General features: G+C 29.7%; 1 protein-coding gene across 4 annotated transcripts; it reads right to left on the bottom strand.

Moving 5' to 3' along the window:
- Window positions 1–7,172: 7,172 nt before the first annotated feature.
- On the bottom strand, window positions 7,173–21,305 carry LOC113864943 (chlorophyll(ide) b reductase NOL, chloroplastic). 4 transcript variants are annotated; one of them, XM_027499203.1, is made up of 14 exons: window positions 20,986–21,305; window positions 19,909–19,977; window positions 19,287–19,348; window positions 19,104–19,190; window positions 18,196–18,263; window positions 18,068–18,116; window positions 17,896–17,981; window positions 17,259–17,316; window positions 13,039–13,089; window positions 10,128–10,178; window positions 10,015–10,056; window positions 8,972–9,082; window positions 8,768–8,818; window positions 7,173–7,489 (listed from the first exon to the last, which is right to left on the bottom strand). In XM_027499203.1, exons 1-13 carry the CDS (start codon window positions 21,233–21,235, stop codon window positions 8,771–8,773), a joined length of 1,032 nt encoding a protein of 343 aa, XP_027355004.1. In that variant the 5' UTR covers window positions 21,236–21,305; the 3' UTR covers window positions 7,173–7,489; window positions 8,768–8,770. The 4 variants fall into 4 exon arrangements, with proteins under 4 accessions (XP_027355004.1, XP_027355002.1, XP_027355005.1 ...); XM_027499201.1 differs by lacking the exon at window positions 7,173–7,489 and having other exon boundaries at window positions 8,662–8,818; window positions 20,986–21,271; XM_027499204.1 differs by lacking the exon at window positions 7,173–7,489 and having other exon boundaries at window positions 8,662–8,818; window positions 9,001–9,082; window positions 20,986–21,271.
- Window positions 21,306–24,665: the final 3,360 nt, after the last annotated feature.

The raw sequence follows: 24,665 nt of genomic DNA, 5'->3' as shown, positions 1-24,665 counted from the left end.
GCTGGTTACCTAATGCTAATTTTATATTAAATAAAAAAAGTGTCTTTTTTTTTTTTTATGCTTATCTTACTGAAATTTGTAATCCCTGGTTTGGCATACTCTTTATAAGGTTAAACTTAAGTTCACCAACAATTGAGCTGAACACTTTGGAGAGAATTAAAATTCCAATCTTAGTGAAAATAATTGGTGGGTGGATTTTTTTTTATTAAAAAATACTAAAAAATAAAGCATATATTTATATGAAAATATATATTTTGCACATGTTTTTATGAAATGATAATTTGATATTATTTCAATAACAAAATGGTTTAATTAAGTTTAAATATGCTTGAACAATCGCTTTTGCATATAGCTTCATATATACGAAAGACTGTTATTTTCTTTGCACTTGTCATGACATTTTTAACACCACACTGACACCATTATTTGATGTTATAGGTCTCACTCCTTTGTTCATCTCCACCCATATATATGAGATCTATGAATTAAATAACAATTATTGTTTTAGAATGAGACAATGCAAGTGAAAATTAATTTAAAATAAAGAAAGAGTCTTGCTTTACATCTGTTTCTTCTTTCAAAAATAATTGTCGTCAAGTTCCGTCAATGTCACCAATAATTTGAGGCAAATACTTAGTTATTTATATCATTAATTAAAAAAACTAGTTAATTTCTTAATTAATATTCTAGAAACAATAATTTAAATTATATTATTTAATATATATTTAAAAATACACAATAAACATTTATATATAAGAACTTTTTAGTAAAAGTTATAAAATTCAATATTTTAATAAGGTTAGGTATTATAATTTTCAATACAATTTATTATTAATTTTATTATATATCTTTAGATATAAAATCACAAACAAATTAAACTCACAAAAAAAATGCTTAAATATAAAATAAAAAAAATTCAAATTAAGAAATATTGTAGGTGAAAAATGTCTAATCGTAAACATGAGTTCTGCATTCCCGAGGCAAACAGATTAAGGCATCAATTAAATAACTGTGTGATAGTTATCATAGCATTGAAGGGCACACACAACTCAATGAAAAAGTGGGTGTCGTTTACATAAGAAGTTGTTCATGCTACGCCAAAATTGCAATTTTAATTGGATCACAGCCCATTTATTTTATTTTATTTTATTTTACCCCTGTTAATTTTGACAAAAAAAAAAAAGTTTAATTTCTCCTCATGCAACTCCCAAAAAGTTGATCAAAGAAAACTCAAAGAAAAGAAAAAACAAAACCCTTCAATATTGAATGTGTCAGAGTTACATGTCAATTTTCCTCTCTTACTTAACGAAAAACATTGATTATATTAAAATATAAAATTAGCTCATATTTATTTTAAGTATATTTAATATTTCTTAATGTTTTAAAGACATTTGATACGCAGATTATTTTGACAGGGTGTTTAGGGCAGTTCCTTTTAAGATAATTAAAAGTTTATTTTTGTGAATTTTGTTAGTTAAAATACTTATTTAATTGTTAATTTTATGAAGCACAAAAATAAAGTAACAGATAAATTGGACATAATCCACTGGATATGTCCCGAATAAATATGAATATATTATAAATCTTGAATGAGGAACATTTTTTTATATATGATTTTTTTTTCAAAATTTAACACCAAAAATTGCTACTAACGTAATTTTTAAATATTTAATTATTTTTTAAAAATCGTCATTGATAACTTTTAATTTTTTAATATTTTTTAAAAAATTATCATTAGAGACTTTTAAAATTTTATTATTATTTTTATCTTTAAGTATTTGTACTCCGTGTTCCTGTAATTTTATAAAAAATCTCATATTATTTATATTTTAAAAAATAAAAACCATATAAAATAAAAAGTAGCTTCTTGAATGTTATTATTTAAAAATGAATGGCACGAATGCGTCACCCAAGAAAAAGGAAGTAACAGACAGAGAATATATTGTTACTCTCGTGACACATTTGTCAATTGCAAAATGCTGCTCAGTGAAAGAGACAGAGATGCCTGTGGGACCAAACTTCACGGGTCTGCTTCTTCTCTTCTGTTCTCGTGACAAAAATGCAGAGACTAAAAGCAAACCCATAACAATCATAAGTTCATTTGCCTATCCCAAAAGACATGACATTCAATCACGTTTAATGGCTCTTCTTAACATTTTCTTAGTTAAATTAGAAAAAGTTAATTTACGTAACATGTACAAGTCCTATGTTAATCAGAATCTTAAAGTATTGATTAAAAATTTGGTAATTTAATTTTTTTAATTAAATATGACGTCGGATGTGTGAATTGAGTTCAATCCGACAGGAAAAGACTCCATATGATGCAAATTTGTTATTTGTTTATGTTTGTAGTTAAATAATTAATTTGAAATAAAAAAAATTAAATGATCAAGATAGAAAGTGTACATTTAGGATTAATGAATCTAAAAATTAGGTGTTTCTGCCCTCATGGATTATGGGCTGGTATGCTTAAAAAATGTTTATGGAATGAAAGAAAGTAAAGAAGAGTGTGAATTGGATTGAACTATTGGAGACTTTTTATAAATCTCCATCACATATTTATGGCAATGTTAAATTATACATTTATAGAATAATGACAAACAAAGCAATACTTTAATGGGTTAGAAATGATGAGTGTTAGAAATTATGAGTTTTCCTCTTTAACTATCATTACATGACATTTTTTTAAAAGGGCATAATTCTTTCTTTTGCTAAAAAAAAAACTATCTATTTTAATGCAAGTAACTGAATAAGTCAATTTCTGTAAAAAGTTGGGCACCCCTATTTTTACTGTTAATCCCAAAATCTCTTTTTTGTAGTGGACAATCAAGATGATGATGGTATATCTTTTTGAGAATATGCAACTTTGATGCAGCACTAAGCCCAATATCTATGCCTTAATTGGTTTTGTTCCTAGTTCCTTCGCACAGGCGAGGTAATAGGTGTTCCCAAAAACTACGTTACTAAAAGTTGGATCAAGCAAATGGCGAAGAGTAAAATAGGAAGAAGAGTAGCATGACACTCAATAGCATTAGGAATATTAAAAATATAAAAATGAATGCATTGACACCGGATACCTTAGAGCGCTCTCGATGAAGAACAAAGGAATAGAGGCCCTTGCTTGCACAATAGGTGCTCAGGGAAAAGTTAGATTGGTCCTTGATGCAACGAAACCTTAACTATTGAATAAAGACTCGTAACCAAAGTCTTGTCTGAGGCTAGCGATAATCTATATGCAGAGGAAGCAGAAAAAAAAAAAAGAACTTTCTTGAGCCAAGAGAATATCACTTTTGCCCGCTCTATCCACGACTATAGTGCTTGGAAATAGAAAGTGGAGTTAGGGAAAGACAATAAGCAACAATCCAAAAATGGTTAGGACATCAAGGAGAAAAAAGGGAGCTTTACATCATCATGAATGGTTGTTGAGCTTACGAGGGAAGGAAGAAAAGATACATGAAGGGCCAAGTTAAGGGGAGAGAGTCGTATGCTTTGCAAGTCTACGAATCCCAACTTTCTAGGAATCTTTCATTAAAATATTAATTTTAATTTTAAAACATTTGACGACTCTATTTGAAACACACTCTACAGTCGAATCCAAGCATGCACGATTATGCCAAGAAAGTTGTCATTCAGCCTAGACGATCTCCTACATGAAGAAGAGCAAGGATAGAATCAAAAAGAGCATTAGACAAACGACACTAGACTTAATAGAGACGTCACAGCAAGATTCATCTTACTGCTTGAAGAATTACTAGAAAGAACTATCGTGACAATTGTCCATATACAAATATATCTCTAAAAAAGTAATAAAAAATTTTAAAATAAGTTTCTAAAATATCATTCTATAATAATTATTTTTAATTATCAATAAATTCTTAATTTAATTATTTAAACTTAAAAGATGTAAAATTAAATATAACAATAATTTAAATATAAAATTAATTAGCAAGAAATTAAAATAGTGCAGTCTCTAATAATAAACTAATTGAAAAGAAAACTCAAGATTTAATCTTCACACTTCTCTATATTTTCTTTTAGATTAATTCTAATTTTAGTTTTCTTATGATAATCATGCAATATTAATTGTCTTTTTTTTTAAACTATCACTCTCAATGATCATATAAGATAAAAAGAAGAAAAAACATAAAGTGTCTATAAGCTGTTAATTTAATAACTATTAAAAGAGAACAATTAAGTTTTGTCCACCTAATCTTGTATCTCGTTTTATCCTATGGATCTATTAATTATATCTTGCATGATCGTCTACAATATAATTAATTATTATATATTTAAGAATTGTCAATTCTAACGTATAAATATAGCGCACTAAGGTATCATCAATCAAGAACGAAAACACAAAATTATCATAAATCATAAAAATTTCATAGAGTCATGCAAAGAATCCACTATAACTCTAGCTATGAATTTAGCTAGACATAATATAAAAGAAAATCAAAATAACAATAAATCAATCCACAGTAATTGAAAAGTAAATGCAAACTAGAGGAATCTCTAATGGAGAAGAGATAAAGAGAACTCTTAAACCGACGCGCTCCTAAAGCTCTCGTGGTCGTCAGCGACTAGCCAACACCAAGATTAAAAAATGCAAAAGAAATGTGTAAAAGGTGTAAAAAAAATGATATCGAAAGGATGCTTAACTTGCTACTTTTGAGGTCTCTTTTATAGGGTTTAAAAGCCTTTTTCTCAAAGATAAGCACAACCGTGTTAGGCAATATGCACGACCGTGCTAGTTACTAGATTATGAGGTGTTGACTGCTGCTGCTGAATCCTATTTTTTAACCAATTTGGACCCAAACTGCACTTAAAACCAACTATAGTCTTCTCATATTAATCTACACAAAAATTAGTATAGAAACCTGATAAATTAATAATTAAAAATAAATATATAAGTTATAAAAACATGTTAAAATATAGACTTACCAGCGATTGTACCATTAGTTGTTTTTAACTCCCTTATCACCAACCAACAAAGCTTCCTAAAGGCTATAATGAGGTTGCAAGTGCGAGCATTTTGGTCAAAACAATAGTGACACTTTGCACTATTAAACGATAAAACACATGTGGGAATCAATTTCCGATGACACGCTAAGTGCTATGTCACTAACTAATGAAGAAGCAAAGGGGAAAGAAGAGTGATAGGGAGGTGGAGCCACTATACTGCCAAGAGGTAGCTGAGAAGGTACACCTACTAGAGTATGTACTCCTAATGTTTAGAAAGTTCGATAATCTAAAAGTGCTCACAAACACTCAATGGATTTTCAAGACAACCTAGACACATTCTGCAACAAAAAGGACTTACAGCTACGTGAGTTCTCCAACAACGCTGAACTTAGGCAACGGTGAAAATAAAATAAAGTGATTAAAAGAAGGATGCAAAACACCTATATGAGATTAAGGTGAAATCCATGATGATTAGTGAACGCCTACCTGGCGGAGAGCCAATTTGGTATATGTTATAAGAATACTTATTCCTAGTTAGCCTTGTAAACTTGGTGGACCCTGACGAGAGTAGAGAGTTGAATATGAACATGATGCAGGTCAAGGAAGTACCACTAGTGCTCCAAGATACCCTTACTAAGAGCGAAGGAAAATAATAAATGAAAAGTTAGAAAAATAGACAAAAGAGCCCACCACATACAAGGGACACTTAGCTCACGCAAAGATAAATTCGGGCACTCGTAACAAGAGAAAATGAGAGAAGCGTTTGTTTAAACACTAAGTGTAGCAAGGATCAATGAGGAAAATAAAAAGTTGCACTTAAATATTAAGTGTTCCAATGAAAAGAGTATATAAACAAGAGTGTTTGTGAAAAGATAGACAACTCTACATAGAAAGAAGACAAGAAGTTAGTATGCATAAAAGACCATGAGTAGCTCAAAGCGAGTGTGTAGAAAGGACATGCGCAATTCAGAACGAGCAAAGAAAGCCTAAAAGCGCTTAAAAGCATTTGCGTCAGAGCATGATAAATGCGATAAGAACACATGTGCAAAGTATACATGCTAATGTCACAGAGTTAAGTACTCAACTTTGACTCTTAATATGATATTTACTTGTTATTATGTTTTGCAAATGATTAAAAGCATGCATGTTGGAAATGGTAAATATTCATGTTCTAGAATAACATGCACATATATGGTTTTCATAAGATAAACATACATGATTGCTACCATGGAAATTATTAAGATCATGGATCTAGACACAAATATCTTGTAAATGTAACGCTTCCAGAACCAAAGTGCTTGAACGATGATCTTATCCAAGACCACTTACTTGATTAATCATTGTGTTGTTTAAAATTACAAAATTATCTTTATGTTGAAAGTGTGCGCACAATGTTTGAAAAAGTGCACGGGTATGGTGAATCATTTGCATGACTTTATGGAATCTTTGTGATTACTAGTAATTTTATGTTTCTTTTTTTTATTGGTGTTTATTCTATTGCACTATATTTGTATGTTTGTAATTGACAACTCTTAAATATATCATAATTAATTATATTGTAGGCGACTGTATCACATATAGCTAATAGATCTATAGGATAAAATAAAACAAAAGATTAGGTGAACCAAACTTATTTCTTCTTTTTCCAATTGTTATTAAATTAACAGCTTGTAGACTCTTTATGTTTTCTCTTCCTTTTATCTTACATGATCATTAAGGATAATAGCTTAGGAAAAAAACTATTAACATTGTATGAGTGATTGACAATCATAAGAAAATCAGAATTAGAATTAATTTAAAAGTAAACATAGAGAAGTGTAAAGGTAAAACCATATACCCTAAGTTCTTCTTGATCACTTTATTGTCAAGGGTTATGTTTTAATTTTTTTAATTACTTTTAGATTTAAATTTGTTTTATTTAATTTTATATCCTTTAAGTTCAAACAATTAAATTAAAAATTCTTAGTATTTGCAAACAATCATTGTAAGATAGTATTTTGAAAACTTATTTTATAACTCTTTTATTATTTTTCGATGGGTACACTTGCTCACAAATAGTAGTCTAATGCTTAAATCTTTAGGTACTTTATACACATGTTGTTTTTAGATGGACTATACTTATATCATTTAACAAACAACACTAAAACACTTAAGTAGATTAATTAGACACTTTAGACAATTCATCTAAGATATGAGTATTTTTTATCTATCAAAACTTAAATTTTTATACCTTTTGAGGAGCTTGCTTCAACAATTATAGATGTATTGTTGTTATTGAACAAATGTACATTTTTTCTTTTTCATTCCTTCTCCTCATAATTTCTACTTATTTTGTTTTTTATCACACTAATAGAACTCTTAAGTAACTTACAAGCACAAGAACAAAGTTGTGTGATGAAACAAGATGTTAAAAAAGCCTTACATGTCACGCATCATAAAGGTGCAAGACACAATTAAAAAAAAACTTATCTTCCATATCATCTTTGTGGGAAAAACAATCATCCTCCTTTCAAATGTTTGAGGAGACCTAACACATAATACAATAAATGCAACAAAATGAAACATAAAGATGTTATATGCAAGAATAAAAAAGAAGAAGTTAAGATCGTTAATCAAGAGAAAGATCAATTGCTTGTTTCTACTTGCCTTTCAGAATGTAAATCAAGTAAAATAGGCTAATTGATAGCAATTGCACTAACTACATAACCAACAACAAGCAATTCTTTTGAAGTCAACTATCATCACCAAAGTAAAAATAGACAATGGTTCCACCTCGGTCAAAGGATAGAAGATAATTGCAATAACAAGTTATTCAAGCACAAAACTAATTTATGATATTCTTTTTATTTTTTGAAATTAAGTAAAATTTGTTAATTGTTAGACAACTAATTGAAAGAGGATTTAAAATAATCTTTTATGACAAACATTGGTTGATTAAAAATGTAGTTGATTAAGATATTTCTAAAGCAAAAAATAATAGAAAAAAATTACTCTAAATGCGTTAGAGGAGGAGCAAGCTTATCTTGTGCAATTAAGAAAATATCACAATAATTCATCCTAATATCTTATGTGCTAAAAATAAGATTCATTTTTATGCATAATTTAAATAAAAAGCATTTTAAGGCTGAAAAAAAAAATGATAAGCTATTTCAAGACACTGCAATTTCAGCATCAATTTTAAGAGAAATGAAAAATTCAAACTAGTCAGTGTCTCTAACAATGATTAGAGTGGCTCAATTCATGATGAGAAATGTTCCTTAAGATCAATTCGATTGGAGTGGCAAGAACAATTTTATTTGACAACAAATCCACTTCTTATTAGCAAATTTAAACTTTTAGATAGACAATTAAAGTTTGTAGCTTTTAAAATAAGGAAGAGTATTAACAATACATTTTTTTAACTGCAATTGGTAGTTTTGATTTATTATATCAGTGTTCTAGTCAATTAGTAATTCTTACAATTTTAGATTAAATTAGTTTGTTATCTAAGTTTGTTAGAAAACTTAGTTACATAATTAATTTATGTTTTGTTTAAATTATTTTAAATGTATTATTGTTATTGAATAAAGGCAATTTTTTTTCCCATTCCTTCTTCTCACAATTTCTACTCTCTTTTTTTTCTTTTCTTTTTCTTTTTTTGTTTGTGCCATAAAAACTAACAGTTATTAATACATTAAATTCTGTAATATATCCGGTGGTTTCCAATAAAAACTTACTACACAAATTCTTATGTTACGCCCTTGGGTTCCAACAAGAAAAAACCAAAAAACGAAACAAAATTTGCACACGTCACCAATGTTCTTACTGCTCAATCTTCAAGAATGTACCGGTTCCTTCTTGCCCCAAATGCCAATCTCTGTAAAGTTACAGAAAAGGAAGCATTGAGCTCTGAACAAGATAGATATGCTAGACTATATTATGGAAATTGAGGACTTGTGCACGGGTGAATTGATGTGATGATGCTAAAAGAATGAAAACTTGACTACTGTGGATTATGCTTTATCTTAACTGAAAATATCTGGGAATAGGCTTTCAAACCAGTGAGGAATCGAATGTATGTTGGTTTCATTGATCCATTGGCAGGGATAGATCTAATGTTTGGAACTAAATATTCTGCAACCTGCGAAACACCATAGCATTGGACAAAATAAGGATTAAAAGGCATAAGATATACAGAGAAAAGGAAAGATAAAGGTGTAAATTGTTACAAATGTCATCCAAATCCTTGACACATCAAGTAGAAATCAAACATATACGTGTATAAATGCTCATAATGGAAATATATGGCTAAACAATTACTCTTACTAATTTTCTGTTATGTGCATGAATTTCTACAGAAATAAATGCTCTAGTGATGAATGTAATTGCAGAAATATGGTTCCAGTAATCTAGGGACAACGAGCTGTTAGAATTATTATTTGATTCCGTTTCATTAGGTAATTATCATGCAAACCATATCCCATCAGTTAAGGCAAATTGAATATCCCTTATGCTTAGGTAGTCTAGGCTAAACAACTCAGACTATTTCTCCCTCCTTTCCAAGATCCTAATTTCCTACACACAGCTTACTATTTATCTGTACCTATATTCTGAATACAAACATCATAGAAAGGACAACATATTACTCAAGCTCTGTATTAGACCCTGTATGACCAGGTGGTCTAGGATTTGGTCGTTGCTATCCCTATTCTAACTAAAATAACTTTGGATTTTAGCATCAGGTAGATGGGCTTTGCTTTGTTAAAGCATCAAACCTGAGGGGCATGTTAGAAATGTAATATAAAAACATTTGCGACTTAATCTAATAGCTTAATCTTTTGGGGAGTTGGTTTACAAAAGTAATCATGATGGATTTTATTAGGAATATTTTGTAGATTCTTATCATACTTCCACTTGAGTTCATTTGCATGAAGTTAGTCAGAGAGGCCAGGAATTTATGAGACACAAATGAGAAAATCATTTTGCTGTTGATTATCAGGTGATCAGAATGATGGCACCCCACAGGGTACAGTGCTAGCCAATCTATCACCACTTGTGCTATGAAAAGCTTACCACTTCGGCTGGTTCAGCCAAGACATTAATGAAAAACTTTGCCTGAAAATAACGACGAAGCCAGTCAGTTAAAACACTAAGGGGAAATAATAATATAACTTTTACATATTTACCTGCTTTGTATTTCCGCCAGACATAAGAAGATCCGTTGTAACCATTCCTGGCTGCAACACCAAAAGAGAAAAGAAAAACAAGTCATAACTGTCAACATGGATGAGAGCATCAAACATAAAATCTTTACAAGTCCATCATAATGTGTTTTCTCAAATCATCTTTAAAATAGCCACATCTAAAAAAGAAAACCATGCAAGTGAGGTGTGTTTTGGAAATTGAGATGTTGAGATTCCACATTGACTACAGATATGGTCAAAGTAGAACTTATATAAAGGATCAGGCAATTCTCACATCATGAGCTAGCTTTTAGGGTTGAGTTAAGCTAAGCTAAAATTTAAAATGATATCAGAACCTATTGTAGATCTGATATTAGGTTACCCTTGACTATAAAAAAAAAATCAAATCAAATCATCCTGACCTTACGAAATTTTCTAATACAACTAATCTGGCCCCATAGACTTTTCAAGGCAACCTACATGACCTTGCAACTTTCCCAGTGCAGTCTACCTGGTCCTGTAGCTTTCCTAGTGCAACCTAGGATCTCTAAGCTCCATATGTCCAATCTAGGATGTGACAGGTGTGTGGGTTGAGATCCCACAATTACAGAAATAGACAAAGTAGAGGTTATGGCTTAGGCAATTCTTACTTTATGAACTAGTTTTTGGGATTGAGTTAGGTTAAACCTAAGTTTAAGACAAGATTTTTTCCAGCATTATCTTGCAGCTAGAAACATTTAGTTTTGGCACTCGTGTATGTGTTTAAGTTTCCACTAAGCTTTAACATATTTCTCTTTAATCTAGTGAGCCCGAACTCTTCTTCGAGCCTTTCTTCTTACAAGGATTTTATTTACTATGCTCTTGCACAAAAGGTATTTTTCTTTTTCTTATTTTTCTTTCCCTTTTCTTTAACACCTCTTATATTGAACTTGCACGACAAATTACAATTAATAACAGCACTACACCTACTCTCTTCAGGAAATCAAATTTATTTGCATTTCCCAACAAGATCTGCATATTTACATATGCATTACCAAATATGACCTGCTCCTTGACAATTTGAATCAGATCCTGAAAGCACTACATTCTTCAAGGCTTAATGGATATCTCATAGGATTGAGACAACATAATAACAAAAAAAAATTATAATATATCTAATTTACTTAACTTTTTGTTAAGAATATATCATAATTATTATGATTTATTGTAAATATTTGTTGTCATTATCTCTGATTATTAGAAGATATTCTAAACTATTCTCCCATGTAAATATTAGGATTAGACTCCTATATATACATGTAAATTGTAAGGTATGGACACAAAATAGAATTCAGAATTTCCATGTTGGTATAAAGACTCCATTTCTAGGGTCACTGCTTTCGCACACTAAATTGTAGCCACCTTCATCACATCACCCAAAACCCTAGCAGCAAGAAGCCATCTTCATTACAGAGTACCTACAGTACCATCATTGGGCTTCGTTTTTCCTGTTTAGACACTGGATGCCTTTGCCGTGCCACGCGCTGTCACACTGTAGGGCCCTTCACCAGCACTGAAAACCATGCACCACCTTCCTAACCTCCAATTGCCGTAGTGGAAAAGTTGTTCTATTTGTCAAGACCTCCTTTGTTAGTTTTGTTCCCACATTTTCTCTTAAAACATACGTTTTTTTTTTCCACCATGACTGAACAAAACAATTCTGCTGCTCAACCTCCTGTGTTCCTTGGGTTCAATGACCTTCCCATATTGCAGGGATCATATCATCTTGAAGGGACGTAAGAAGCTGAATCATATTAAAGGAGAGGCTCAAGGTATATGGAAGCACCTGGGAAGTTTCGCTGATGGAAATCATCATGATGGACTCTGTTCAAAGTTGAAAATAGAGGATGTTCTTGAGTATCATACCTCCCATCACAAAGATCAATGCCACCAAGGAAACTTGTGATTGTTCTCTTCGTAATATTAATTTTTTTAATAATAAAAAATAAGTGTCAGTATATACACGGACGATACTTATTTTTTTTATTATTAAAAAATAAGTGTCGGCTTTCAAATAACCGAAACTCAATATTTTATTATTAAAAAAATAAGTATTGATTACACAAAGAACGACACTCAACATGACGTGGCAAAAATCACTCTAGATTGGAAAAATATTTTGTATGAACCCTATTTGGATAATTTGTTTTTAAATTTACCATACTTTGGCAAAAAAGCTCTCCTATATATCCATGTAAATTGTATGGTATTGACACAATAGAATTTAGAATTTCCAAGTGTTTCTAATGGGTCATTATAAGTCATTCAACGATCCAAATATTTCAGTGTTTCATTCATAGATGGGTTACCTTTCTAATGATCTGTGATTCAAATAAATAACATTAAATTTTTCCTCTCTATAGTACACTTTTTATTAGAAATGTCAAGCTTAACTTTATGTACTACGGTTTTTTTTTAATAAATACAAAAAATTCTTTATGAAAGAGTAGGTAACAAGAACCATTTTGTGACTAAGACTAACATCAGTATTTAATATAGGTGATATGCATGGTGATTGTTAATGTCGGTGTAAAGTTAATATAATTTATCTTCAAGCTCCTTCACTACAAGTTTCTGCAACATGTACATAGTAATAATGTAATATATATTCATTATAAGTTGAGCATATCTAAGCCTGCAACTCAGTAAATGTGAAGGGGCTCATTCAGTTTCAGTAACACAACAATGGGTACTAAAATGATTCTGCACAAGAAAAATCATGTCAAATTATCACTTTTCTAGAAGTTATTAAATTTACTATATGAATAAATAACTATAACAATACTTAAATTGGAGAAACATGCAAGTTTTCATATTCACGCATCCATGCCCGTCATACTTATCATAGGAATTGGATACATAAAGCAAAACATACCGAAAGATTATGCACCACAACATTTTTAACATCTTGCATCTGCAATTCTGCCTGTAAAATATCATCAAGACTGATTTATATGTACACATGCATATCCACAGCCATAACGATAATTCTGATTCAAATAAGTTTATTAGGAAGAGGACAATAAGAAATATTGATCTAATGGAGTGTTAATTTTCCATATTATCTTATACTGAAATCATTTCACTGAAGTTCACAAGATACTCAATGGTATTCAGCAACACCAAACATCTCATGTGTGAACGCAGAAAATAGAGTTCATTACTAGCATAAACCTCCAACGAAATACAAAAGTCAATCCACCATGCATTATGAAGCAAAAGAATTTTGGTAGAAAAATTTAGCTTACAATTCTACTGGATATGACCTGGCATTGTTGGTCAAACATAATTCAATCCTAAATATAGACATGCGTTGCTGCATACTCAGCAACATTATGTGATACGCTCATTTGCACACCAAGATTGTATTGACCCTCTGTTTGGAAGTAAGGAGATAGGAAGGAAATACTACTTTCCAGTGCTTGGCTGAATGGAAATGTAAGGAGATAGAAATGGAAATACTATTATTACATTTATTATTTTGTTTAATTCCTTACAACTAGTATATCCAAAGAGAGGAAGCACAGGAGAAAGAAGTGAGGTAGATGGAGAGAAAAATAAACAGAGAAAGAAATTTTTTGTAACAGCAAAAATTTATGTCAGCTTAGTGAGGTGATAGTAACATTTTCTTAAACAATTAATATGATATTTGAGTAGAAATGTATAACATCGGGGCTGTTAGTGTGTATAGCTTTAAGTCTATTGTACATTTAATTATACATTTAATTTTCTAAAATTTTGTTTGATCCATTTATGAAAATCATTATAATTTTCTATGACTAAACTATATTTTAATTTATCAATGCTTATACTAATTATAATTTATAAGGAATAAAAAAAATAACAACTTAAGTTTTCATATGTATGAATGTATTTATATTATTTTCTCTAATAATGCTTGATAATATATACTACACTTTGATGTTTTTATGCATCAACTTATTGGTTACCATATTAAAGTGGTAATAATAATAAATAAAAATAATGATTTTAATGAGATTTTTCATATACATTATTATTTTAAAATAATTCTTGTGATTTATTAAAATTTTACTAGAACTTGTTAATTATAAATAATGAGCATTTGTCATTTAAAAAGTTGTTACAAATATAATAGAGAAATGATCCTCTAGTAAGGGGAGATGATCTCAAATGAGAAACAGAAAAAAGTTAAAGTACGAGAACACCCTGAAACCTACACAAAGCTCTACTCCAAAGATAATTCTTGTAAGATCACTAAAATAAAGTAATTATTGATTTGATTATGTATGAAGCTTTTATATGATGTGCTTTTATTCCTAATCACAAACAGGTATTTTTCCAAAAGAGATTATAGCTAAAAGCATTATATTCTAAAATACTTTATCTAATGTTATCATTAAGAAAGAAATTCTAATTAATCAAATATTTTTTCAGATAAAAATGCTGCAACTAGTCTTCCATATAATAATTGAATACATTATTGACTTGAAAAAAGCATATCATCGGGTGCCAAGTGTTTTGAAAGGCTTGGAAAAAAGAAATGGGCCTGTGTAGCATATATTCAGGCTATACAAGACATATATGAGAGGATAACTATATGTGTAAGAACTTCTGGAAGCATACCTAAGGACTTATCAATTGGAATAGGTTTACATCAAGGCTCCGTTTTGAGTCCTTATTTAATTTAATCTTAGATGTGCTTACAAATGACATAAAAGATTATCCCTCAATGCATGCACTTTGCAAATGATATAGTCTTGATTGAAAATTCAAAAGAAAAGGTTATTGCTAAACTTTTATTATGGAGAGAGACTTTAAAATCTAAGAATTTTTGCTTAAGTAGAAATAACACAAAGTATATGCACCATAGGTTTAGCTAAAAACAAAATGAGAATCATGTGTTGAAAGTTAAAATTAGAGAGAATATTATATTATAAGTTTCCAATGTCAGGTATTAAAATCGATTATACAAAATGATAGGGAAATTAATGAAAATGTTACTCATAGAATACAAAATGGATGATTAAAGTGAATAAAGGCATCAAGAGTTATTTGTCACCATACAATACTTATCAAGCTGAAAAGAAAGTTTTATCGTACTATAATACGATCAACTATCCTATATGATAGTGAATGTTAGGCCTTAAAAAGGAAAAATACCAAAAAAGGAAGTGGAAGTGGCCAAAATGAGAATACTAAGATGAATAAGTGGACATACGAAAAATGACAAAATATAAAGATAGTATACAAAAAATATTGGAGTAATACTTATAATGGAAAAGATGACTGAAAAATGTCTAAAATAGTTTGGTTATGTGCAAAGAAGATCTTTAGAGGCGCCAGTAAAGAGAGTGAATTGCATGACTTTTAGTCGGTAAAAAAGAGTCAAGAGAGATCCAAAAGAACCTTAAAAGTAACTATTAAAAGAGATCTTTCAGTTAACCAAATTTCTAAAAATTTAGTTTTTGACCAAGTTCAACAGCGTCATGTGATTATAGCCGACCTCACCTAATGAGATAAGGCTTAGTTGTTGTTGACAATACTAAGAATGCCACACCCAGTAAGAGTAATTACCAACTTCATAACTAACAAGGATATCCATGATGGAGAAGAGATGGAGGAATTGACAAAGTTGAACAAAATTTGTTTAATGTATGAAAAAAATTATCATTTCTAACAGTTGTAAGACTAAGACTACTTTAACCTTGAGATATACCACTAATGATAATTTGGTATTTTAAGGCTCTAAACTTGAGGCAGGAAAATAAAAAAAAAAGTTATTATACTTTACATTAAGGAATGTCATAGATTCCACATATTAAAAAAGTCTCCCCTCACTTGTGATGAAATGGAAGTGGGAAGATCATATTTTCTTTTTTTTGTTTTAATTATTTAATAATTAAAATGATTTTCTAACAACACAAAAGAAAAATAATAAATAATTTTATATTAAGAAAAAGTAATATAATTAAATTTTTATATTTTTATATTTTTTATTTATATTTTAATTAGTATAACTTTTTTTAAATTATTTATTTATTTATTTAAACTCTTTTCCACTTATCCAAACAAGTCTAAGAAAATTTTCTCTACATCGTTCCTTCTTATTCTATCAATTCAAACAACAAATCTTTTACATTCTATTTTCCTTTTATTTACACCCCTCCTACTTTTTTATTTCTTACCCCCTTATTTCACACATCATCAAATAAAGCACTAGAGATTAATAAATGGAGACAAACCTACTTATTGCCTTGTGTGGCAACTGCCCTACAAGGATTTAATTCCTTTTTCTTAATATCACATCTATTTTGTGTGTTTTACCCCCACAAATTTATATATGACTGTTACCCCAACTTAAAATTTTTTTAATCTGTCACTAACAAAAACCAAATCTTTTTGCACTATGTGAAGTTGGTTACTAAGACCAAGCTACGCCAAAATGTTCTACTATAAATGAAGTTTATAGAGAAGCCATTAATCTCTAAATCTTTCTTAGTTGCTTCACCTGTTGTCTTTTCATCTCCTTCTACGTAAGCAATTGGGCTACCCTTCATCTGTTCTGCCCTCCTTCCAAGTCACAAGGAGTTCTACAAGTTTTTAGCACACATGCCCAAACAACCTATGTCAAGATTCTACCATTGTTTCTGTAATAAGTACTACCCCAAGATTCGCTCTAATGCGTTCATTTCAAATTTTATTCCTATCTTGTCTAGTATACTCCTCCAACACAACATTCTAATCTGTACTACTTATCTTTTCATGTCTAAACATTTAAAGAATGCCAATACAGAAAAAAAAAATTGGTAGAATTTTTATGGGACTTAGTCTTTTCTTTTCCATATAGTAGTTCAAAAATTATAGTTTCTTTTTATGGTTAAGCTGAAAATTATAATCACAATCTCTCATATTTATTAGAACAGGTAGAAGTTGAGGAAAGCAAGAACCAATAAGAAACATCGCAAATTAGCAGTCTGACTTTATTACAATAAGAATGAAATATGCAATAAATACTTTTAAGCAATAGAACAAGAATGGACAGGAACTGAATAGAGTTGTAGACAGTTAGAGTGCATGAATAGAAATATAAGTTTTAACAAACAAAATATCAACCTGTAAAGACTTTGTTAAATGCACTACACTTCTCTTTGTTGCTCCATATGCAGCAAACCTAAGGGAAAAAACAACAAAAATAAAAAAATTTCACCCTGGCTAGATTAACTAGTGAGAGATTATGATTCATCATGGAATCCAGAGTGCATTTTTGGAATTTTCATATCATCCAAAAGCTACCTTTCAATTGCCACCACCTAATATGCTACCTGTTACGTTTTGCAACTATTTGTAGAGATTATAAGAATTATTAAAATGAAGAAAGAACTCATGATCTTTCACTTTCATCAAAATGGGAACCAATCCAATGTGACCACATGAGATGAGACTACAGCATGGTTTACCAAAACTGATTTAGTATACCAAATAGCAACTAAATATTTAGCTTGGAAAAAAAAAATTGTGATGGAGCTCAGCTAACCAAATCATACAATACTTTTGGCATGAGAAACCACTATAAAAGTGAACCCTTCTAGATTTCTAGAGCCCATGAAGCAGTATTGACCCATAAGCAACCAAGATTTAATTGGCTCTGTCCCAGAAGACAAATACAAAATAAACAGCAACATTCTAAATGTATAAGCAGAATATTGCACATAATCAACAAATGAAATACTCCAATAAAGTCAAAAAGTACCTGGGAGTTGGTCTTCCATCTGAACCTGCTCCATCAATATTAAAAATATGACCTCCACGAGGCTGGACCACCATCATCCTTATTGCCTAAATGGAAACTAAATATCTATGCATAACAGTGCACCCACTTTGTTCATATTAGCTATGGCCTCTTAGATGAGAATATATTTTACCTCTCTACAACATATCATCAAGCCAAGTGTATTTGTTGTAACCACCTCACTGCATGCACAAAATAAAGAAATTAAAAAAGATAATATAAAAATTTGAAACTAAGGGTGAAAGGTATAACGCATCTCACATAAGATCTTCATCAGAAGCCTCAGCAAGTGGCTTATAGCTATATGCATTTGATCCAGCATTGTTGATCTGCATCTTTCTCAAAATAGGGTGACAAAGAATAGAATTAGTATATTCTAACAGACATATTCAACGAAAGGCTGGAGTAGAAACTGATAAAAAATTCCTATAGCTATAAGAAGGGGAAGCATGGAAAGGAAATGCTAGTTGCTAGGTGTAAGTAGCTGGCTCTAAATGTCATATATGAAATAAGATGACCAGAGAATTCTACAAAGCTTATTTGTCGTATGCTTCCTATTTTGATACAAAAAGAGGCTAAAATGAGCAAACTGACATGAGAAAATCAAGTAATTAATAGAACATATTTTTCAAGGTACTGCTGGCAAGTGGAAATCATTTACTTGAGCCAGGTTTCGAGTTCAAGTTCCACTATAAAGAAGTAACAAGTAAAAATAGTGGCAATAGTGAGGCTAGCAATATAAAGTATCCACTAAATTTCCAAACAGGTCATCACCTAAAATTCAGTTTATATATAGACAGAATGCCTAATCAAAATTTTCATGAAAGGTGTAAGCACTGGAAGCAGGTACCAGGCAAACTGTGACTAATTTGCAGAAATAACTGCACTCACGGTTGCCTATTTGTTAAAAGGAAAACAGACACCACTTTACAATAAGTTTAAGGTTGAACATGTCATAGTAATGTCATTGAAATTTATCATAATATGATAAACAAATTTATGGAAAACTAGTTTCCAAATCATTACTCTGGTCACACCTAGAATTGTGTTAAGAACAGCAATTTACGTAGTTGATCAGACCATGACTAAAAATTAAACACTAAATACTTTTTCATCCATTTATGCAAAATAAACAATCAAAACAGGAAAAAGAAGTCCGACATGGATACCCATATATCAATGTATTTCAGTTTCTCTTGAGCAAATGAAACTAAATTCTTCACATCCTCTGCGTTTCTCACATCACATTTAGTGCCCTGCAGGAAACAAAATGTGAACATGAGAAAACACGAGCCAACTGTATATTTGTAAAACAGGGTTTATAACTGACAAAGAAGTTTTAGAGGAGGTACCCACACATGCTGCTCCCCAAATTCTACTCTCAAGCTCTGGACAGAAGTCTCTACCCTTTCATCTATTAAATGAAAACCAAAATATTAAAAAAGACAAAGAAATCAAATAAATTAGACAGTAAAATACTAAAATCCCAAGCATTCAGCAATAAGCTGTTAGGTAACTTAAATTTTCAAGAGAAAGCATAAATAACAGGGACTGGGGCTAGGAAACAGAAAGGGAACAAATATCCACAAATGATTATCTGACAGAATATATATCTAAAAAATAAATGCTAATAGAATAACTGATTTACTCTCTCCTGCTCGAATGCCAAGAACTAAAAGGAAAAGTTAAAATGAATTACATTCTTCTCTGGAAGAAACTTTTCAACAACAAAATCACATCAAGCCTGAACGAAATTAATAAATAGCATATGAATGAGTTTCTGGTTACAAAAGTTGACAAAATTGTGCAGAGAATCCATTTTCATTTATTTCTAGTAACATAATTGAAATGAGAAGAGGAAAACACAAGAAAAAAGAGATCATTGATGCATTAGCAGTTGTATACAGTTTGAATGACATGAATAAACAAATTGCATGGTTGAAACACATTGAAACACCAAGAGTTACTCCATACATGATCTTGAGCAAATCATGACGTTGTCACCAGCTTTTAAAAATTCTTTTGCCAATGCATACCCTATTCCTGAATCATATGGAAAACATAAAACACCAAAAGATAATAAGTTAGAAAATACAGGTAATGCTACTCAAGCCACAACCTAGATGGCGCAAAGATTTTGTCACTCCACATCAAGAGTTACTCTAGACATGTTCTTTCTTTCTCATTCTTGTCTAGTATACTCTTTCTCATTCTAACAACACAACTTATTTCTTTTGTTTCTTATCTCTTTCTTCACTTTTCTTTTTGGTGTTTAATTTTGGTGTAACGTGTATAGATCTTTAAATTGTCAACCAACTGTGGATACAATTTTTAAATTAATTACAACAAAAGTCAACGATTCTCATTTATATAGCAATACATAATTGGATAACAGTAAAAAAAAAAATTCACACTGTCAATATATTTTAATTATTCTTTTATCGTCAAAACAAAGTGAGTGAGCTGAACTGGATACTATTTTTTTTTTTACGGATTAAAATAACATTATCTTTGTAGTCTACTTTATGTGCCACGATGACAATTTAGTTAATCAAGCTGTATGTATAATTTGTGAGCATTAATTCTTGGAAAATAACGTTTTTAGGAGTATTCTGGAAGAGGAGAATTTTAAGAAATATTTTGAAATGAAAGCATTTTCAGGGATTAGTCTGGTTACATCATACTAAGTAGTTTTTTTCTATATTATGTATTTACTTTTTAATTTAACACTAATTTTGATTTTAGTTTTATTCATAATTTATTCTTAATTTTATTTAATATAATAAAGTATTTATTATTAATAGTTATAATATTTACATTTTTAAAATTTAAAAATAAACATATTATTTTAATTAGTTATTTAATTTAATTATATCCTGCACAAGAAAATTACTAGTATTTATCTTCATTTGTTTATCTCCAACAGGGACAAACTAAAATGAGAAACAAAACATAAAATAACTCAAATTAGCGACTAAATGGCAAGGTAACTACATTTTTTATTTTCACTACCGATATACCATTTCATTCAAATAAAATAAAAAATCTGACCTTTGCTTGACCCAGTTATCAAAACGTTATAAGGAGGAAGCATAGGCTCGGTGTTGGGAGAAGACATTGCGAGGAACGTTGGAGAGGTTGTTTGGTTTCTGAAAGCAGAGACAGAGATAGTGTTGTGGGAGATGCACAAGAGTTGGCGGGAAGCAACGGTGTAGGGTTTGAATTTGGGGACTGAAGAGAGCGAAAGTTGATAATGAGACAAAAGCGTTGGAGATGGAAAGAAGGAGACAGTGGTAGCCATTGATTCTATGAACTATGAATGAGAATTATTGGGAAAGAGAAGGCAAACAGAACAGAACCCAACAAAGAATGAACGGATAGTTGGGCTATGCCAATGCTTAACGCTTAGTCGTTAACTCCACGCTCTTAGACACGCAGCACGACACGTGTACCGCTACCATTCGCTTCCTTTTACTATATGTCAATTAAATTGCGGACAAGACAACAAAGCTTACTATAGCATAAGTTTTTTTTTTATTAAAATTAATTTTTGAATTTACGAAATAGTATTTAATAAAAAATTAGTAAGTGATAAAATTTTAATTAAAACTTATAAAATTTAATGGCATCAATTTTTTAATTCAAAATAAAATTCAAAAATTATTAAAAAAATTATATGTGTTGAAGGTTAAAGAAACATAATGTCGAGAAAAAAAATTAAAATTAAGTTTTCCTAAATTTTTAAAGATGATTTTACAGGAAGAAAAATTTTGGTATAAAAAATAAATAATTTTTTAATAAATTAAAAATAATTTATTACTTCAAACTTTAAAAATGTTAAATGAGAAATTAAAAAAAAAATATGAGTTATTTCTAATTTATGAAAAAAATTATTTATTTTAATATTAATTTATTTGTAATTCTCTAAAAATTTATTTAAATTGGGCCTACATATGAATAAAAATATTATTTTAAACTTTAATCTTAGTCAAGTTATCTATCATTCTACTTGTATCTCTAAAACTATAAAGAATACTTTCATTATATTTCGTGAAGCTAATTAATAATCTTTTAAATATTCACTGAGTGAATATGAAAATTAAAATCAATCTATTTGTCAAAATTCACCACCTTTAGATAATTACTCATGCAAATCACATGTTTATAACCACAAAAGAGCAATAAGTTATATCAAAACTTCAAAAGTGCATCTTTCATTCCTACAAAATGAAAGAAAGTCAAAAGGATTTACAATGTATGTTGTGAATGAAGTTTTCACAAGGAAAGAAATATATTGAGCAAATTAGTGATGAGCAAGTGACATAAAAATCTTTTTAAGAATAAGAGGACATCAAATGTGGGTACATGGTGACATATTATGTGACAATTTGTTTTATCTTTACAACCAATTAAAATAGAACAAGTGTTATATTTTTTCCTTACTTGCGGTCCATGAAATAAGTTTATTTCCAAAAGGATGATTTAGGATCTTCCCTCTGTGATTCTTCATGAATATCTTTAGAAATGTTGGTGAATAACTTGAGAAATTCTAGAAGTCATTGAGCTATACATTTAAAAGCTTAAGTTGAGAGCTTGGAAATAGAGGCACTAATACATAATTAATTATCGTACCAAAATTAAGTGGCTCCTAATTTGATAGGACATCAAATCCATGTTGAATCTTGTTAGCAACTTTAATAATAATTTTTTAACAATATGATGAGTTGTTTCTAGACATAGAGAAAATTAAATGGTCCTTAAGATATTTATGAATAAGGACCAAGACTCACAATATATTTCTGTCATTCAAAAACTTACACACCAATTTGCCCAAAAAAGGGCATTATTCATTTTCAAAGTGACCCTTAACCTTATCCACAAAGCTTCTAATTTTAAGTAATTGTTTTCCAACTAACTTGGTTTCAACTATGTTTCTCTCCATTCTTATACTAAATAATCAATTTAAGTTGTTTGATGATATCATCCTATATGAGCTAAAAAAGTTGCATATTATAGACTAAAATAGTAGATAGTATTGATTTTGCTAAGCAAACCCTTTTAGCTCTATTTAGAAACTTAGTTTTTTAAAAAGGCATTTTTTTAAAAAAAAATTTTCAGGATAAAGTTGAAATCTACTCTTTTTCTTTTAATTTGTCCGCAAGAGAAGAGAAAATCCCAAGGATTTCCCTAAATTAGATGCACTTTAAATACCTAAAATATTAGAAAGTCTTACACATGGTTGATTAATAACAACTTTCAAGTAAATAAATCTAGATTTTTTAATATAAAAATCAGATGCAACACAAAAAATCATCCAATTAATGTATGAATTACAAGATTCATTAAGCATTGGAAGCCTTGCAAAATAGTAAGATGTGATTAAAAAATAAAAATAAAAAGGTGAAATGATAGGAGATCTCCTTAAAAATAAAATCATTAAGCTTGGATCTCTTCTACATTATAAAGAGGTTAGAAGAATAAAATTCCACGTGATAAAACTAATGATCCTAAAAAGAAATATGAAGACAAAGAGGGTAAATTGAAGAAATCTCTTGTTGGTACAATAATACAACTTCTCAAGATCTATCTTGCAAGTCACAGTATATTTTTTTCCTTTTCCTTTTTCCTATATAATGCATCCTTTTCTACTCTAGAATGACATTCTTCAAAGTTCTTCACCTTGACAAGGAATTGTCCTAAATTGGTCTTATAATCTTGTTAAGAAAAAGTCAGCCTATTCACAAAAATCTTTTTTATTCGCTTTATTAACCACATTAAATAGATTAATGAATCTAAAGTCTTAGTGTGTAGAGTTATCAATTTTAAAAATTAATACTCCGAAAGTTTCAAAATATTTTCTCTCTCTAGCACGGCTATGCTCAAGTTAGCACTCATCTAGAAATATAACATAAGTTATTTAAGAGTGATGCTCCACTTAAAGCATGGTTGTGCTCAAGTTAGCACAAGATGTTCTTGTATAAAAACATAACATAAGTTGCTTAAGAGTGGTGTAGCATGACGCGTGCTCAAGTTTAGCATGCCTTTGTTCAAGCTCTATGGGTCTTAAACTTTTGAAGGCCATAATATTTTGTATAAAATTCTAATTTATACAAATTATATATTCAATTTAATCAAACTCATCTAAAATTTAAAACATAAATCATGCAAAAATAGTGCTACATTTATGCTAACACAAAAGAACATTCTACAAGGACTTTCAACACTAGTTAATTTTTGGATAATAAAAAAATTTATCAATTAAATGAAGTCATCACCTTTAATGTCTTATTATTATGTAATCAAGCATCATAGGAGAATCAAACCAAAATATAAAAAAGTGACAAAGCAAAAATACTAAAAATAAAAAAATTAGAATAAACAATTTTTTTGTCCAAACAAGCATTACTTATATACAAATTATATATAGTTTCACCTTGGTACGACTTATCTATTAAATACGCTTAACACATATTTCAAATTTTTTAAAAAGGATTTTTTTAAATAAATTTTAATTTTACTTTAAAATATATAACTATTGACATCCTTTAAAGAAAATTTTAATTACAGTTAACGATCCTTCAATTTGAATTGCATGCAAGTTTACTTTTAAATTTTTTTTAGCAGTCTTACTAATTAAAAAATCAAAAAGTAAATTTTCTCCTTCAACATTTCCTTTATGTTACATTCTCAAATTATTATTCTTTTATTCAAATATTTGGATGTTTGGTGAT

The sequence above is a fragment of the Abrus precatorius genome, unplaced genomic scaffold, assembly GCF_003935025.1.
Source record: "Abrus precatorius isolate BTA unplaced genomic scaffold, Abrus_2018 Scaffold4, whole genome shotgun sequence".
NCBI classification, from domain to species: Eukaryota; Viridiplantae; Streptophyta; class Magnoliopsida; order Fabales; family Fabaceae; genus Abrus; species Abrus precatorius.
The sequence above is the reverse complement of the archived record's forward strand: the minus strand, read 5'-3'. Positions and strand labels throughout refer to the sequence as shown.